Source organism: Xyrauchen texanus, chromosome 2 (assembly GCF_025860055.1).
Source record: "Xyrauchen texanus isolate HMW12.3.18 chromosome 2, RBS_HiC_50CHRs, whole genome shotgun sequence".
NCBI classification, from domain to species: domain Eukaryota; kingdom Metazoa; phylum Chordata; class Actinopteri; order Cypriniformes; family Catostomidae; genus Xyrauchen; species Xyrauchen texanus.
In genome coordinates this window covers 4,104,686-4,120,516 of record NC_068277.1, presented here as the reverse complement: position 1 = coordinate 4,120,516, position 15,831 = coordinate 4,104,686, and the positions used below count along the sequence as shown (strand labels likewise).

The following is a 15,831-nucleotide window of genomic DNA, read 5'->3' as shown; positions in this document are numbered from 1 at the left end:
ACTACAACACAATCACCATCTCCAACCACTACTAAGCAGTCAAATCCAGCTATATTGTCTACTACTACACCTTTAACAACTTTCACAACCCTGAAAACAACCAAGCTTACATCTAAACCTGGATGCATTTGCCACTGGTCAGATTGGATGGATTTTGGTGGCCCAACAAAAGATTCTGAAGGTGGTGAAATAATACCAATCAAAAAAATCATTAAAACCTATCCAACCATCTGCTCGGCACCAAAGGAAGTGGAATGCCGTGCAAAACTTTACCCTGGGCTTCCTTTGTCACAGCTTGGCCAGTTTATAAAATGTAATGCCAAAGATGGACTTGTGTGCTTGAACAAATACCAAACTATTACACAACAATGCTTGAACTTTGAGATTAGAGTATACTGTTGTAATGGAAAATGTGGCAGTACTACAACACAATCACCATCTCCAACCACTACTAGGCTGTCAATTACAGCTGTATTGTCTACTACTACACCTTTACCAACTTTCACAACTCTGAAAACAACCAAGCGTACACCTAAACCTGGATGCATTTGCCATTGGTCAGATTGGATGGACTTTGGTGGCCCAACAAAAGATTCTGAAGGTGGTGAAATAATACCAATCAAAAAAATTATTAAAACTTATTCAACCATCTGCTCTGCACCAAAAGAAGTGGAATGCCGTGCAAAACTTTACCCTGGACTTCCTCTGTCACAACTTGGCCAGGTCGTAAAATGTAATGCCAAAGATGGACTTGTGTGCTTGAACAAGCACCAAACTATTACACAACAATGCTTGAATTTTGAGATTAGAGTTTCCTGTTGTGATGGAAAATGTGGCAGTACTACAACACAATCACCAACCGCAACCTCTACTTGGCTGTCAAATACAAAAACAATACCCACAAAAACATCAGCTTCCATGACACCGAAATCAACTGTGCTTACTCCTACTCCTGGATGCCTTTGCCATTGGTCAGATTGGATAGACTTTGGTGGCCCAACAACAGGTTCTGAAGGTGGTGAGATAATACCACTTAAAGGAATAATTGATTCCTATCTTACTGTATACACAGAGCCAAAGGAAGTGGAATGCCGAGCAAAACTTTACCCTGAACTTTCTCTTTCACAGCTTGGCCAGGTTGTGAAATGCAGTACAAAAGATGGACTCGTATGTTTGAACAAAAACCAAAGTATTACACAGCAATGCTTTGACTATATCATCAGAGTATTTTGCTGTCATGGAAAATGTGGTGGTTCCACACAGGCACCAGCAACATTTTCCATGACACCAAACATAATCACACTTACTCCAACCCCTGCATGCAATTGTCATTGGTCAGAATGGATGGACTTTGGAGGGCCAACAACAGGTCTTAAAGGTGGAGAAATAATACCAATTAAAACAATCATAGATTCAAATCCAACCACCTGCTCAACACCAAAGAAAGTGGAATGTCGTTCAAAACTTTATCCTGAGCTTCATATTTCAGAGCTTGGCCAGGTCGTGAAATGTAATCTTCAAGATGGACTTGTTTGCCTAAATAAAAATCAAGATATTACCCAGCAATGCTTTGACTATGAGATGAGATTGTTGTGTTGTCATGGACAATGTATCAGCACATCTCTACCATCATCACCGACACTATCTGTACACAGTCCCCCCACAAGTACAAGCACAAGAACAACTACAACATCCACAATAACAGCTATGACTAGTACCATTTCCCTAACTGCCAATGCATCCACTACTCCAAAAGAAAATAAATTTCCTTCTGAATGTATTTGTCAGTGGTCGGACTGGATTGACTTTGGTAGCCCAACAACAGGTCCTAAGGGTGGTGAAATTATACCTATAATGGAACTGATACATAAAAATCCTAATAGTTGCTCTGCTCCATTTGAAGTTGAATGCCGTGCAAAACTTTACCCTGGACTACTTCTTTCACAACTGGGCCAGGTAGTTACATGTAATCCTGAGGATGGACTAGTTTGCTTAAACAAGAACCAAGAAGTTACACAGCAATGCTTTGATTATGAGATTAAAATAATTTGTTGTCAAGGACTGTGTGGAAAAACCTCAAGATCAGCAGTTAATTCACGACTAATTCAGTATTTGTCCTCCAACACAATAATCACCAAAACCACAAGTTTGCCAATTAAAGGTCACATCACTGCCCACCAAGAATGTGCCTGTGAAATCTATGGTGATAAATATGAGCCAGGTAATTGTAATTTTGAGTATCTCTTTGTTAATAAATTGTTTATGTTTTGTGTATATATATTTATTCCTATAGTTTTATGTGTAAATTAGTTCTATCAGGAAGACTCGCAGACTTGAGTAAAGTTTAAGATGACATTTATTTGATGAAAATGAAATAGGAATGTAATGTCTCTCTCTTTGGCGTAAGCCCCGTCTGGCAGTCCGAAGAAGTTGTATGGGCATTGGTGAGAAGCATGCCCCCATGCAGGGCGGGGCTCAACTGGTGGCAGTGGGGTGGTGGAGGTTGCTGTGTTGGTGCACTGAAACAGCAATGTGATAGATTGTAAGCAGACTTATAAAGTGATGGCTGACACATGATTGGCTAGGAATTACCCAGCTAATGGTACGATGATGTACAGCTGCGGGTCTTCCCACTAGAACTACATTGCACTTACATTGATCTACCAATATGTTTTTTTGAAACTCAGACGTGTTTTGAGTTTCACAAACTGATCGTCGCACAACATTTTTGAGTCAGAGTTACACGTTTTGGTCCAGACTGATATAAAACACGGTACAAAGGAAGAAACAGTATGAGCAGTTCAAAGGAATACATGCTTAACAGAAAGAAATAACAAGAATTGTATCTTTGAAAGATATTCATCTGCATATTTGCAGACAATATGTGATAGATATTTTAATGCTTTTTTATCATTAGACAAGGCAGTATAAAGTTACAGGGAACTGTTGGGGAGAATGAAATGACTGAGCAGTTTAAACATGAGCTCAAGCGCATCTGCTCTGGCTGTGCGTCGAACTGTTTTAATTCATCTTTGTTGCACATTTGTCTATTAGTAACATTATGGCATGTAACAACAAAATGAGGTGTGAATGGTAGTTTACATGTCACAGATGGCTCTTTAACATGCAACCGGGCGATTCCGTGTGCCTCCGCGGCTTCCATAACTTATCTGCCAATTGTCAAAAATAAAATTTCACATACAGTGGCGGCCAGTGGAGATATATTGGTCAACCACAAATGCTTTTTTTTAATTTTTTTCTCGATTAACCTCTTCCAAATGCTGGTGTATTTTTTCTTATTCCCCAGGAGCAGCAATTTACAATAAAACTGATGGTGATGGATGGTGTTATATTGCAAAATGTGTCAAAACAGAAGAGAAGTGTGATGTGATAAAATTATCAGTACCCTGTTTAACAACAGCATCACCATCAGCCTCCACAGCACTGACAAGCAACTGTGATAAATATATTACCCCTCTTACAGTGAGTATTTTCATAATATGAAATAATATCATATTTATGAGTTAAACCCTTTTTCTGAGGTAGCAATTTGTAACATTAATTTTAGAAGGTCTAGCGAATCAATTTAATAATTTAATTATACTACCCAATTAACATTTATTTTTAAATTTTTTTAGAATGGTGAATCTATTAATGAGGGAAATTGCTATACTGACACATGCATCAATGGTACAATCAAACATGAAGCAGTGCAGTGTGTACCTGTGGAGTATCCTGTGTGTGAGAACAAATATCCACCACTGAAAGTCACCGACAAGTCTGGATGCTGTTTTAAATATGAGTGCCAATGTGAGTTAATATGGCTAGCTGATGGTCCACTTAAAGGAATGTTCTGAGTTCAATGCAAGTTAAGCTAAATCGAAATAATTTGTGCCATAATGTTAATAATTTTCGACTCATTCCTGCTTTTTTTTATTTATTTTTATTTTTTTTAAAAAAGCTAAAATGAGACACTTACAATGGAAGTGGATGGGGACCACAACAGGTCGTGTTGAACGTGGGCAATATTTGGAGGGTTAAAACACAGAAATGTAAGGCTTATGATTGTATAAAACCACTTGCAATAGTTATTCTGTGTATTAACTTGTGTATTATTTGAGCTGTAACATTGTTTGAATTGTAATTTTTACAGTCGTTTTAGGGTTTGTTGACATTACATCATCACGGTAACAAAGTTGTAAAATTGGCTGTAACTTTAAGCAGAAAAGGTCTTTAAAATCATGTTTACAAACATCATTTATGTCTTGTGGTTATACTTTTAAAAGTGAGTATTTTAACATTAAAATATTGGCTCCATTCACTTCCATTGTAAGTGTCTCACTGTAACCTCGATTTTTGCTTTCTTTAAAGAAAAGGAGGAACAAGTTGACATTTATTAATGTGGTATTGTTGCCACAAATGCTGTCGATTTAGATGAACTTGTACTGAACCTGGGACGTTCCTTTATGTATTCAGTTACTTTCTCACTAATTGGTTGTTCTAAGTATTCATTCTATATTTTGCAGGTATCTGCAATGGCTTAGGAGGCACACATTACATCACATTTGATGGAATACATTACCCTTTTCAAGGAAACTGTTCTTATGTGCTTGTCAAAGAAATCGATCCGAAGTACAATTTAAGTGTTATAATTGACAGTGCCCTCTGTGATTCTGACAATGGTCTTTCCTGCCCCAAGTCCCTGAGAGTTTACTACAAATCTTTAGAGATCTTCATGTCTCAGAAGGTTTCTGGTGGAGCTGTCACAAATTTGGTAAATATGATAAATCCTAGTTTTGAACAAATTCAGAATTTCCAAGTACAAATTCAGTTTTAGTCTTTGGTTACTTACAAAATATGATGCATTCTCCAATGTCATTAGTAAGAAGACCATAAACCATGGTAAATGGTCTGTACTTAAATAACACTTTTTTAACCTTAGGAGTCTTCAAAGCGCTTCACACTGTGTCCCATTCACACACACACACTCACACACCAATGACAGCAGAGCTGCCATGCATGTCGCTAACCTGCCATTGGAAGCTACTTGGGGTTCAGTGTCTTGCCCAAGGACACTTCGGCATGTGGAGTCATGTAGGCCAGGAATCGAACCGCCAACCCGCTCTACCACCTGAGCCACAGCCGCCCCATGAAGAATAGTTCACCCAAAAATGAAAATGATATTGTTACAGGGCCGCGGGTGGGGCCTGGTCGTTATTCTGCACACCCGGCCCCTTATCAGGCTAATCAAGCCTCCGAGAGGGATAAAGGCCGACTGCGGACGGTGGTGCGAGCCAGAGAGAGTTTACAGGCAGCTGCCCCGTGTGTTTGTGTGTGTGTCTTAAATAAATATTATTTATGTTGTTAATCCGCATCTCGCCTCCTCCTTTCCCATTAATCCCTTTACACTGGTGCCGAAGACCTGGGAAGGAGGAGGGAAACGCAGTAGTGGAGTTCTCGCTGCTACCATCCACCCCAATGGAGCAGCTGTGGCCATCCGCCGGGGGACGGAGGAGCCCGGCCACCTGGAACGGTCAAGGCCGCTGCCAGGGATACAGGAAGACCCCTACCAGCCGCTAAATGCGGCGGGGTCAATAGAGGACTGCCGACCGAGAGCAGGGAGGGGTTCCCGTCCGACCGTCTGGAGCGTGAGAACCGCTGCTAGGGGCAGGGGAGACCCCTTCTGTTCCCCAAAAATGTGGCGGGGCTTTCCATCCACCAGGGGTGGGGGGGGGGGGGGTGTACGTCATGCCAGGGGCTCCCCGCCCTGAGAGAAGGCGGGAGGAATATGACAGGGTGGAGGGCCGGGCCGGGACATGATTCTACACATGGCCCATTATCAGGCTAATCAAGCCTCCGAGAGGGATAAAGGCCCACTGCGGACAGTGGTGCGACAGAGAGAGAGCGTTTTAGCTAGTAAAAATATAGAAGCTGGTTAATTTGACTGTATTTTGTCTTGTGGCACTGGCAGATATTTTTAAGTGTGTTTATGCTTCAAAAAAGTGAAAATAATCTGCCAAAGCCACAAGACAAAATATACTGTAATTCAATGTACCTTATATTCTCTGAGAACATGTCATATCTTTTGCACTTTTGCTTAACAGGCAAATTTGTCTTGTTTAAAGGATTTTTTATGTTTTACAGGAAAACTAGCATGTCACACTGCAGGATTACCCAAATCCTAAAGGAATGAAACTTTACCGTTTGATTGATACCGTTTTAATTTTGACACAAATGTCTGTTTTCTGTTCATTTAGATTCACTTGAACCACAAGACGGTAAATTTGCCGTTTCAGAATAAAGACATCCGTGCCATACAAAATGGCATAGAATCTTTTTTGTTCATACCTGAGATTGGTGCACAGATCACTTTTACTGGCAAACAGTTTTCCATCAACCTCCCATGGCACAAGTTCCATGGTAACACAGAGGGCCAGTGTGGTAGGTTTATGTTTTACTACACAACTACACATTTCTTTAGTCTGACACAGCAACAAAATAGACAAGAATAGACAACGTCTTCATGTTCTCTTGCTGTGTAAACCCGGGCTGTGTATTTTACTTATTAAGCTCTGATATTTTGCCTTTTTAGGTACGTGTGATAATAACCAAAGAGACGATTGTCGCTTGCCAGATAGCACCATTGTATCATCTTGCCAAGACATGGCTCCATATTGGCATGCTCATAAAAACAACAGCTTCTGTACTCCATCAAGGCCCGTGCCCACATCAAAACCATGCCCTCGTCCTGCAATATGCAAAATCATTGAAAGCAAGTAAGCAGTCCAACTGAATATGGGATTGAATGAACTGTCCCTTAATTGCCATCAGTGTTTCCACCTATTTCTATTCCTCATAGTTATGAATCTGTGAGGTTACTCACTTCTAATTGTTGTGGATTCCACTGATCTTTTCTACAGGATCTTTGAGAAATGCCATCAATTTGCCCCTTATGAGCCATACATTGCAGCATGTAACTCAGATGTATGTCACATGAAGTGTGAGAGCATTGGCTGTGGCAGCCTTCAGGCCTATGCTGAGCAATGCGCAATGGCAGGAGTATGTGTAGAATGGAGGAACGCTACAAATGGAGTCTGTGGTAAGTGCCTTATATCTTAAGATAATCACAACAGAATAACTGGCCTCAACATTGTTACACAAACGTCTTTTCACATTTTACCCATTCAGATTTTGAGTGCAATAAGCCACTGGAATATAAAGCATGTGGTCCTCAAGTAGAGCCAACTTGTGATGCAAGGTATTTGAAATCTTGAATAATTGGACTCTTTAAATGTGTGTTTATAAAATGAAGTGAATTTAAAATCATTGTTTTAGATTTAACCTGAAATATGGACACGAGCATAAAGCATTCAGTCATTTGGAATCAACGGGATGGGAGGGATGTTACTGCCCGAGTGGTACCACACTTTTGAGACCTAATTCTAAAATCTGCATTCCCAGCTGTGGTAAGTGATCTTATTATGAAGACTTTGACCAACTTTAATAACTGTTGTATTAACTGGAATAAAGAAATATGCATGCCATGATTTACTTGCCGCTCTGTATTTCCAAACCTGTACACTTTCAATGTGTTTCTCCAAAACGAATTCCTCTATTTTTCAGAGATTTGTACCTTACCCAATGGACGATGGAAGAAGGTAAGATAATAGATATGATGAAATAAAAGATGTCGAAATCAAGAATTAAACCGCCGAAATGATTTGTACGCAGTAAAGATCGCTCTGAAAATTAGCAGTGATTCACTCAGTCTCTTGGCGTGCATTATTGGGGCGGCTGTGGCTCAGGTGGTAGAGCGGGTTAGCTACCAATCGCAGAGTTGGTGGTTCAATTCCCAGCCCACACGACTCCACATGCCGAAGTGTCCTTGGGCAAGACACTGAACCCCAAGTTGCTCCCAATGGCAGGCTAGAGCCTTGCATGGCAGCTCTGTCGCCATTGGTGTGTGAATGTGAGTGTGGATGGGTGAATGAAACGCAGTGTAAAGCGCTTTGGTAAACTCTAAGGTTAAAAAAAGCGCTATATAAGTGCAGACCATTTATTCATTATTTATTTGTCATGTTTCGCTCTTCATTTAAAAAGGCCAATGAAACATGGACTATGGGCTGTGACGTGTGCACGTGTGAGGAGGAAAGTCTGACTATACACTGTGAGCCTCTTCCTTGCCCCAAACAAGATCCTGTAATCTGTGATCAGGACGGTCAAATTAGGATTTCAGAAACAGTGGGCTGCTGCCAGAGGATGAAATGTGGTACGTCACAAACTTATTAAACACTGTAAAAAATAACATTAAAAGTAAATGATTGTAGAAGTCATAAAGGTTCATTAATTTGACTGTCTGAATCAACCTAACTACATGATTCTACACCAATGAAAGTATATTTTTAAGAGTAGGTACAAACAGGTCTTTAAGGTACACCTACCAGAATTCATTGGTGTGCTGTACACATATTGTGTTACGGTGAAAGTACCCTCCAGTAAAAATATTCCAGGATGCACATTCTTATAATTAGATGCATTTAAGTGTTTAAGATAATGAAACTTTCTGCGATTTATGCATAAAACAGGAAGAAACAATCAACCAGTGAAACAACGAAACATGACACATTTTTGGTATTTTTTTATGGAACTGAAGAAAACCAACTTTGCTTGACTAATGTTTGTTTTCTGTTTGCCATGAAGGGTGTAATACTAGCCTCTGTCCCAGTAAGAGCTTCACTTGCCCCGTTGGACACAATATAGAGATGAAAATGGGACTTTGCTGTCCGGTATATCGCTGTGGTAAGTGTAGTGAGACCAACTTAATTGCTTAATGGGAGTGGCCGGCCGCTACTTCGATTGGTGGGTCTCTCTTTAGGATTATGGGTAATGCATGGTAACTCTTCACCAGGAATTCGGCTGTTAAACTTTTTTTTGAATGTAGTTGAAATGACATTGACTTGTGGCTTCTACAGAAGCGTATATCATTGGTTAATCTTAGCGCTCTTGGTAGGTCTGTTTTAAAAGACTTTAAAGACGCTGTTGTTAAAAAGTTTCTTTATAGAAAAAAAACATTCATAGGATTAATTTAGTATTTTTTGAGGAACCCGACTGACTATTGTGTTAGTGAAATGACTTCCAATCGTAGAAATATGATAAGCTAACTGAATGTATCCCAAATACTTACATTTGTTTTTACTTCTTGCACAGTGCCTAAACATGTTTGTGTGTTCAATGATACAGAATATAAGGTAAGATCCAACCACTTCATACTCATATGCTGAACGATACCTTTAAATAGACAAACATTTCTCAACAGTGATTTTGATTCATGCAACTTTTTGTTTTATTTGCACTTTTTGAGATGCATGAGATCTAAAAACATAATACAAAAAACAGTGAAGAATAAAAGAATGAAGGTGAAGGTATTTGAAATGTTAGGTTTCAGTCATAATTGCCTTTCATTTCAGGCAGGGAACCCTGTACCCATTAGCAAATGTAAGCATTGCCTATGTAGTGCTAACCGGGATCACAGGAGTCAACAACATTCGATTGAATGCCAGCCCGTTCAGTGCGATACACACTGTCAAAGGGTAAGAGAAAAAACTCGAAAAGTTCTCTTTAAAAGTCATTGTGACTGCTAGTTCCTATACACACAATCAACAATCAATTTTGAGCACTATTAATGCCTGTCACAAAGGGATGGCATTGTCTATACAAAAATGAATTGTACTACTACTTTTGTGCACATACGAATGCAGATAAAGGTAGAACCCGATGAAAACATGTAAGTTCCATATTATAAATGCTTGTTTAGCCAGCCAGAAAGCACACACACAACAATAAACATCTACTGTGTGTTCACGATGACTGTTAAATTAGCAACACTTTATACCAGAGGAGATGCTTGATGTACAAATTTCATTTCTTGTCTTTTTTTTTAAGGGATACGAGTATAGGACAGTTCCTGGCTGGTGCTGTGGAAAGTGTGTCCAGACAAGCTGTGTCGTTGTTTATGCAGGAAACATCTCGCACACCATCCCTGTAAGATATCCGGGGAGCACCAGCAGCAAGACAGTTTTAAATTAAGATTATATTTATTTTAACTAACATTACCATACGTTATTATCATTACCACATGCAACTCATTATATTTGATACTAGGCGATCTGCACGAATATTATTATACAATATCTTTTTGTATGTTTATAAATTATTAAGCATGAAAATATTAGTTGAGCATAAAATTTAATGGTAATGTAATATGTAAAAGGTAGTTAAAACACATAATGTTACCATTAATTAGCAATAACAAATAAGCACATTTTTATATGAGAAAAAAATATGAGAATGTGGCATAAATTGGAGGTAGATTGCTGCCATCTGGCGAACAAAATATAAATATCATGACTTGAAAACCATGTTATGCCAGTAACAGCCAGTAGAGGGCTGTAGCCACCAACTGGATTCTGATGGCTTGTTGTAACCTAATTTTATATTTTTATACAAGAAATGCATTTGAATTTATATTTAGACATTATCAAACTATCATTTGTCAAAGTTAAGCATTTTAAAATGTATTTGAAGTGTCAGATTTTGCAGTTAATGTCTTTATGCAATCAAACCTGACCATGGTGTTACAAAGAGAAGACAGAGAATGAGCATTTTTCTACCAATAATTTATTTAAAACATAAAAAAATAACTTAAAATAAATGCATAATAATGTCGAGAAAATTAACACTAATGTTTTATATTTGACAGATAAAAAAATGCTCTGTTTTTTGGTCTTTCCCATTCATTTTCAACGGTTGATTTTGACCACGAATAACAAAGGTGTCACTTTTTTTTACAACCACTTAGACTTATTGAATCAAGCCCAATTATTATTATTATTATTAAGCATATTTAGATGGCAAATGGAGGAAAAGTCACCAAGTCCTTTACTGCTCAGTATAAGTATTTTAGCCAAAAATTACCGAATACCATAGGAGGGTAAAAAAAACGGAAACATTATTATGTCAAATGAATAACTATTTCTGCACTATTTCAAGGTCGCCTATCAAATGCAATTTGTGACATGATTATGAGGTTTTGATCAGGCCAATTTGAATGCATGCTGATACTTAAGCAAAAGGGGAACATACACCAATGAGCCAAAACATTAAGTCCACCTGCCTAATATGCTGTTGGTCCTCCTTTATGCTGCCAAAACAGCACTGACCTGCCAAGGTATGGATGCTACAAGACCTCTGAATGTATCCTGTGGTATCTGCAACCAAGACATTAGCTGCAGATCCTTCAAGTCCTATAAGTTGTGAGATGGAGCCACTGTGGATCGGACTTGTTGGTCCAGCACATCCCACAGATGGTCCAGCACATCCCATAGATGCTCAATCGGATTGAGATCTGAGAAATTTTGAGGCCAGGGCAACACCTTGAACTCTTCATTATGTTCCTCAAACATTCCCGAGCAATGTGTGCAGTGTGGCAGGGCACATTATCCTGCTGAAAGAGGCCACTGCCATCAGGGAATACCATTGCCAAGAAGGGGTGTACCTGTCTGCAACCATGTTTAGGAAGGTGGCACGTGTCAAATTGATGTCCACATGAATGGCCGGACCCAGAGTTTCCCAGCAGATCTTTGCCCAAGAGCATCATAGGCTTGTCGTCTTCCCACAGTGCATCCTGGTGCCATCACTTTCCCAGGTAAATGGCACACACGAACACGTCCGTCCGAGTGATGTAAAATAAAACATGACTCATCGGACACGGCGACCTTCCACTGCTCCAAGGTCCGGTTCTTCACATGCTCATTGTAGACGCATCGAAGGTGGACAGTCATCATGGGCACTCTGACCAGTCTGCAGCTACGTAGCTCCATACGCAGCAGGGTGCGATGCACTGTGTGTTGTGACACATTCCTAGTGTAAACTTCATTAAAAGTTTCTGTGACTTGTGCCACAGTAGACCTTCTGTTGATTCGGATCAAACGGGATAGCCTTTGATGCCCTCGTGCATCAATGAGTCTTGAGTGCCCAACACCCTGTTTCTGGTTTGTCCCTCCTCAGACCACTGTTGTTAGGTACTCACCACTCCTGACCGGGAACACCCCACAAGCCTTGCCGTTTCAGAGATGCTCTGACCCAGTCATCTGGCCATAACAATTTGGCCCTTGTCAAAGTCGCTCAGATCTTTCCTCCTGCCCATTTCTCCAGCATTCAACACGTTAACTACAGGAACTGATTGGTCACTTACCATCTAATCTACTCAGACCTTGACATGAGGCCTTGTTAGGAGATGATTAATGTTATTCGCTTCACCTGTGAGTGGTCATAATGTTTTGGCTCATCTGTGTATACCAACACTAAGAAATTCACATTTATGCTGTATTTTCAGTTAAACTTCTTTACTCAAATTGTTTTGCTGATGATAAAGTTTGTAATTAAAATGTCTTAGCTAAGAATGCAAAATAAAAATATATTCAGCAGTAGTTTCTGAGTTTTGGACCACTCAAATCTCATTAAAATATATTATATTACATAATCAAATTAAAAAGTAAGTGATTAATTAAATTCAATGAGCTGATTAATGAGTTCTTATTTTTCAGGATGGCGAAATTTGGTCTCCACCTGGTGATAAATGTTCGAAATTTAAGTGTGTGAAGATCGGAATGAACTTCATTGCAACTGAATTCAAGATTGATTGTCCAAAGTTCAATCCAGCTGCATGCGTGCCCGTGAGTTAAAGTAGAAAAATACTTATTGAAAACATATTAGTTTAAGCAATAATGTTTTTTTTTTGCAATATATTCTATATAACCCCTTTTCAAAATATTCACATAATCGCAGGGCACCGAGGTCATTGCTCCCAATGGATGCTGTAAAAGGTGTAAGTGTTTCATTGCATGCACATGTAAAAACAATCAAACATTTGGACTAAATGCATGATTTTCCAGATCATAAAAACCTTTTGATCTAAAGACAGAAATAAAATGTGCCTACAAAAAAGAAATAAAACCTCAAAGATTATGCTTAAAGGTTAGAAAGTCACTGAATTCAGATGTCTCCAATTTACAGGCATATATTTACCAAAGCAATGCAATATAAGCAAGATATCAACATACCTGGAGAGTAACGGCTGTAGGACGGCAAAACCAGTGGAGATGTCTATATGTGGAGGGTCATGTGGCACATATTCCATGTAAGTGACAGACATGGTAGACGATCATGTCTAAAAAAAAAAAACAACATTTAATAAAACAATTAAATATTCTTTGGAATTTGTATGTAAATTGTGGATCTACCACATATACGATTTGTATGTTTAGAGAGACACATTTGAACTTTCCAGAGAAATGTGAATAATGATGTAATGTTCATGAGAAGCACATGTGACTTGTCCCGCTCTGCGCACATTCAGGTACTCCATGAAAGATAAAGCGATACAACATTCATCTTCTTGTTGCCGGGAGGTCGCAACGAAAGAAAGGAAAGTGCAGCTTATCTGTCCGAATGGATCAAAAGTCATCGAGAAATATATCCACATAGAAAAGTGCGGCTGCTTGGAGACAGAGCGACAGAAGCCTTGATGAACTAGAACTCTTATTATATAGAAATCAGTCTTATTCTATTTATGTCTTTGTACTGATTTACTTACATCATTTACACCTTCATGCATACTCTTCATCTTTTTTTTCCTTTCAAAAATTCAAAATTCAATAAATATACGCAATTTGGCTTGGTGTTTTTAGTCTTTTTAAGTGAAACTCAGGCACATTTCTATTTTTGAAGACTTTTAATGTCATTTCCAGCTCAATTCATATTAATAATAATAATAATAATAATAAATACATGTGAAAATTATGAACTTGTAACACGGGGAATGTAACAGAACATGTCTTCAGCACTACTTGTTAAGAAAGTAATGGCGACCTATCATTAGCATTCAAGAGTCAACGACATGCCTGTTCTAGAAATAGTTCGAGTAAAATAAAGAACCACTGTTTCATCCGTCTGTTTTCTGTGATGGGGTGGGTATGTTATAAGACCTTGGATGTTTTTAAGTAAAGAGCAAATTTAGTACATTTAACAGACTCTATTTTCAAGTAAAGGCTACACACAACACTTGATGGCTTTAATTAGAACTTCTCGGGTACATTTTACTCAAGCAATGTGTGATGAGGCAGGTAAGCAATGAGGATCTACACGCAGCTTTATTAAACTAAAAGAGCATGGGGGGGAGGGGGGCTACAAAACTAACACAGGAAATTGGAAACTAAACAAGAATTTCAAAATAACAGCACAAAAACAAAAGATAACTGGGAATATGTGACACTCTGTAGCACTGAATTAACCCTTTAAGCTCTGAAGGTGTTGTAAAGTGTTTGGTATCCTTGTAAAGAAAACTTTGGATAATATTTAATGATATTGTTTATGATACATTCTGAGACTCTCAGACTAAGAAACTGCTGACAAATGAAAAAAAAAAAAAACTATTGTGTAACAAATGTTCTTATTTTGACATTATATATATCAGGGTGTAAATAAGGTGGCTCCAAAAAACTGCTTTTGTTTTGTTCTCAATCATGTCAACTGTATCTGAGAAACATTTTGTGTTGATACGACAAAACAATCAGAAGTAAAAACATTACAAAAATTATTTATCAAAGTGTCCAAAAATATCTCCAAGTGTCCAAAATCATCTCCAAACAAATAAAACAAATATTGCACATAAGAACTAATTACACATGCAAACACAACAATGACTAAAGGTTTGTATGGCGTGCAGACATGATGTTATCTCTGTAATGAGATTTTACAGAATGAGTTTCATTCTGTGCCATTTGAGTCATCATTGAGTCTATGTCATATATTTGGCGCCATCTCCTGGTGGCCAGATGTAACATTTTGCTTCATGTGGATTATCTAGTGATCTATGCATCCGATAACCTTGTGTGTGGACTTGATTGAAATACAATCAGCTCCTCTATGTAATGTATGTGAAGTTATAAAAATGCAACATATAAGCAACACCAACATAATTGTCAAATACATAGTTATTACTCGCTATATTTTTGTCTATGAATAAAACAAATAGATTGATTGTACTGTAATCTTTGAGAGATTTCCAACAAATAACCCATGGCTATTTGATCAGTTTGATGTTTTTACTGATTGAAATAATGTGTAAAGTGCAATTTTTTGATCACTTCTGATTTATCTGCAAATATCAAAGCACTTGTTCAGTTTTGGTCATAATGCCTACATGCAAAAACTGTCAAATGTAAAGTTTCTAAGCTTTAAAGTGATACCAATTTTGTGTTGGTCAAGACTGTAGTTATTAATATTTTGATGTTTTTTCTTCTTCCTTGCGGGCCTGACGGATTTTAAAACTGTCCTGGCATTTCAAAAATATTTTATGAACTTGTACCACATGACGCATGGAAGCCTTCCACAGGGAAGTTTAATTTATGCTTTGTAGTCTATTAGACAACATCACCAGCGATAGAAAAAAGAACAAGAGACGCTCAACACTTGGTGCACCAAACACAATGACAACAAAAATCAACACATCATTTTTTTTATCATGAACGTGTAATGTTGAGAAAAAATGAACTTCACAAAACAAGATGTTTCCAAGAGTATTGTTTATTCATGTTTTTGAGACATTATATACATTACAAGTAATGTCCAGCATCATCCAATCACTACCAACCATGTTCAAATAAAATTATACATGATAAATTCTGAATCTATGTACTGATTTTCATTGGCTCATATCTGCAAAACACGTTGATCCAAACATCATCTGCAGCCTGAAACTGAACTTTTGAC

At 38.3% G+C, this 15,831-nt stretch overlaps 1 protein-coding gene across 1 annotated transcript; it reads left to right on the top strand.

Moving 5' to 3' along the window:
• The first annotated feature begins 257 nt into the window (after positions 1-257).
• On the top strand, positions 258-14,924 carry muc5f (mucin 5f). Its single transcript, XM_052146686.1, has 19 exons — positions 258-2,221; positions 3,308-3,483; positions 3,639-3,810; positions 4,527-4,774; positions 6,258-6,441; positions 6,593-6,776; positions 6,921-7,099; positions 7,189-7,258; positions 7,336-7,466; positions 7,624-7,658; positions 8,101-8,269; positions 8,701-8,799; positions 9,208-9,248; positions 9,468-9,590; positions 9,943-10,041; positions 12,606-12,734; positions 12,847-12,886; positions 13,075-13,198; positions 13,418-14,924. Exons 1-19 carry the CDS (start codon positions 568-570, stop codon positions 13,584-13,586), a joined length of 4,026 nt encoding a protein of 1,341 aa, XP_052002646.1. The 5' UTR covers positions 258-567; the 3' UTR covers positions 13,587-14,924.
• Positions 14,925-15,831: the final 907 nt, after the last annotated feature.